Genomic DNA, 3026 nt, shown 5'->3' on the forward strand with positions numbered 1-3026 from the left:
ATCCCACAAGAAAGATATGAGACCACCACATGCCTTCAGCCACCCGTTTCCCCTATGTCGGATCCCATCTCCCTCTGGAGAGCTTGGCTGTGCGACCCAGGAGAGAAGGAACACCAGGAGACATCAAGCTACAATGCAGCACAAACTTTAATGAGTCTAAAGAGTGAAACAAAGCAGGGCATGGTGCAAGGGACCCAGACCACGCTGCTACAAGGGCAGCTGACAGCCAGGCATCCCTTCACACCAATGGATGGGACACATGTCGTCCTCCCACACACAGGCGGAGAGGGTGATGAGCAGGGCCCCGCTCAACTTGCTTCAGGATGAACCCATGGCACAGGAGAGCAGGAGACAACAGGGACTCGTGATGCGGAGAAGAAAGCAGCAGGAGAAGAAGAAGACATCAGCTGGCCATGTTTCCAGACAGCACAGGCTGGCACCTTGCTCAACCCTTCTGGAAACCCTGGCCAGCAGCTCCGTCCTCAATCCGGCACCTGGCTGTGGGCTTCCTGGTCGATGCGCTCACTGGACGTCCAGCACGGCTTTAGCAGGGCAGGCACCTTCTGCCGTAGTAGCGGCCACCAAAGCCACCAAGGCTACCAAGGCCAAAGCCCCCGGAGTTGATGGGCACTCCTTCCTCACTCAGGATGCTGCCAACGGCCGCGGAGGTGGTGGATCCCACAGCGGTGTTCTGGGGGAAGGAGCTGAGGATGGGTCCCGGCAGGGTCACCACCACGGGAGAGGGCTGGATCACCACGCGGGAGTCCTGGCACTGCCTGACACAGGGCTCGTTGCAGCTGTTGGCCAGCGGGGTTGGGCCACAGGGACGGCACAGATCGTAGCAGGACATGGCTGTGGGACGGAGGTGCACCTGGGAGAGAGGGCAGGGAAAGCAGAGGCAGCATGTGAGGCACAGCCTGACAGCCTGCTCGGCAAGAGAGAAGTCCCAGGCTGGGGAGCAGGGACAGGCTGCGTGGGGAGGAAGGGAGGTTAAGGAGCCCTGATCCCCCAGGTTTCCCTGCAAAGAAAGCCCAAGACCTTCTCCCACATGCCATGGTGGCAGCAAGGAGCCAAGAGTCACGAACACAACCAAAGACCAAGGGTCTCTCTAAAAGCTCTACCAAGACCAGAAGACAAAGAGGAGAAGAAGAGAAAGAGAAGAGGAAGGCAAAAGCGATTGCAGCTCACCTTGTTGACCAAGGAGGAGAAGGCAAGAGAAGTGGATGAGGGAGCCTGCACTTGGACTGGCTTTTATACTGCTCCAGACTGCCCCAGGCCCAGAGGCACCCTTGGTGCATGCAATATTTTTACCAACAAGCTCATACTTTATGCTAAGCATCCCACTTAAATAAATGTGGTGGTTGTTTATGTTCCCTGCAACGCTGCCTTTTCATTTCCCTGTTCATGACATGCCTTTTTTTTGCCACACAAGCTCATTTCAAGTGACAGTATTACAGGCCAGCATGTTTCCAGGGGAATTTAGCATAAAAATCAGGCAGATGTTTCAGCCAACTGCGTAGAGTGGTGCCATATTTCAGGTGATGTCAGCATCTTACCCTCCCGAGGCACGCTTTTAGCCTTTGTTGTAAAGAATGCATTTTTTTCATTATAAACCTAGGATTAAAGGGCAGAGTTTCTTTATGTGGGGACTGGCCAAATCCATTGCTCTCTGTGCCTCCAAGGCCTTTTAAGCTTTCTTACACATTATTTTTTTCATAAGGGAGAATATGCTGTTGGGTTTTTGAACTTTCTTAGGTATCTCGCATTGCCCTTAGAACAAATTAGCCTGTATGTTTTGCCTTCTCACCTCTTCCAGCACTGCCTGGGGTTTCCCAATAACCAGAACAAGAATGCTTCAGAAAGAATAACTTAGCTTTCCCACAAGTAAGTGAGTATTAGTGAGCCAGTGCTGTTATCTTGCTGAAACCACTCCCTAAGAAGAACATCTTCTGGCTTCAAAACTCTTCCTTTTTCCATTACCCATGTCCATATCTCAGCTTCTGCTTTGACTCTACCTACTGACAGGACAGCAAACCCTGTTCCAGAGACACAACAAGGCTTCCATACGCCACACAAGTCTCCCTAGATGCAAGTCAGCGCTGGCAGTGCCAGCAAAGGCAGCCTGCAGAGCAGCAGGTGTCAGGATCTCCCCAGAGATGGATGCCAAGGAAAGCATTCCATGCTCTACGCTGCATTTCCTGAAGGAGAAGAGGAGCTGAATGTCCCCAAGAGGAATGACACCTCTGCTTGATGCACCACCTGAAGTCCTCTGAAACCCCAAATGGGTCCTCATTGCAAAGGGTGGACAAATCACCTTCCCTCATTAGGTTGGGATTCCAGTCAAAGACAGGCAGAGCTCTAATCTCAGTGGCCCAAGGAAATTCCTCATTCAGGAAGATGAAGGTAGTTTTTAGGTTGGCAGGAGACGTTTATCTAAGCAAATATGCATGCAGAAGAACTCCCCAGTGTGACTGCAACACAGCAGCCCTGCATGTAATGGAAGGATTTCCTTCAAACATAAAAGAGTTTTCATTACCCTCAAACCATACCGCAGGCCAGTTCCTTACCCATGGAAATTCCACTTAAAACCCTTCCAGAAGCAAAATATTAAATGCCAAGAAACCATTTCCTGCCATCCTTCCACTGTCCCCAACTCAGTCCCCCATACTGAGGGTCTACGTAAAGGCTCAAGCATCCTGACACTCCTGCTCTCTCAGGGCATGGGCTGACGTTGTCACCTTACTTTGTGGCTCAGTCTTGACCTTGCTTCTGTTAATGGCTTGGCATGGTTTACGATGGATGGGAGTGCATTTCTACATGGTCTACCAGTAGATAAAGACACAGCAGTATTTTGAGCGGCAGCTTACTTTCAGGGAAGACGAGGTAGACATCTTGTGCAAACATATACTTTTAACCCCAGAATAATGCACAAGAATTATCTTTCACTCTGTCAGCAGCAGATCGGGGACAGGTCAGTAAAGCATTCCCCATGGAGAAACATGAAGACAACAGAAGGGAGGGAAAGA

The 3026-nt window shown here is 50.9% G+C and overlaps 1 protein-coding gene across 1 annotated transcript; it reads right to left on the bottom strand.

The window, feature by feature from the left end:
- Positions 1-442: 442 nt before the first annotated feature.
- Positions 443-865, bottom strand: LOC104291214 (feather beta keratin-like). The gene has a single exon (XM_009890417.1). It carries the CDS (start codon positions 848-850, stop codon positions 545-547), a length of 306 nt encoding a protein of 101 aa, XP_009888719.1. The 5' UTR covers positions 851-865; the 3' UTR covers positions 443-544.
- Between the last annotated feature and the right edge of the window lie 2161 nt (positions 866-3026).

The sequence above is a fragment of the Charadrius vociferus genome, unplaced genomic scaffold (assembly GCF_000708025.1).
Source record: "Charadrius vociferus isolate BGI_N301 unplaced genomic scaffold, ASM70802v2 scaffold698, whole genome shotgun sequence".
NCBI lineage: Eukaryota > Metazoa > Chordata > Aves > Charadriiformes > Charadriidae > Charadrius > Charadrius vociferus.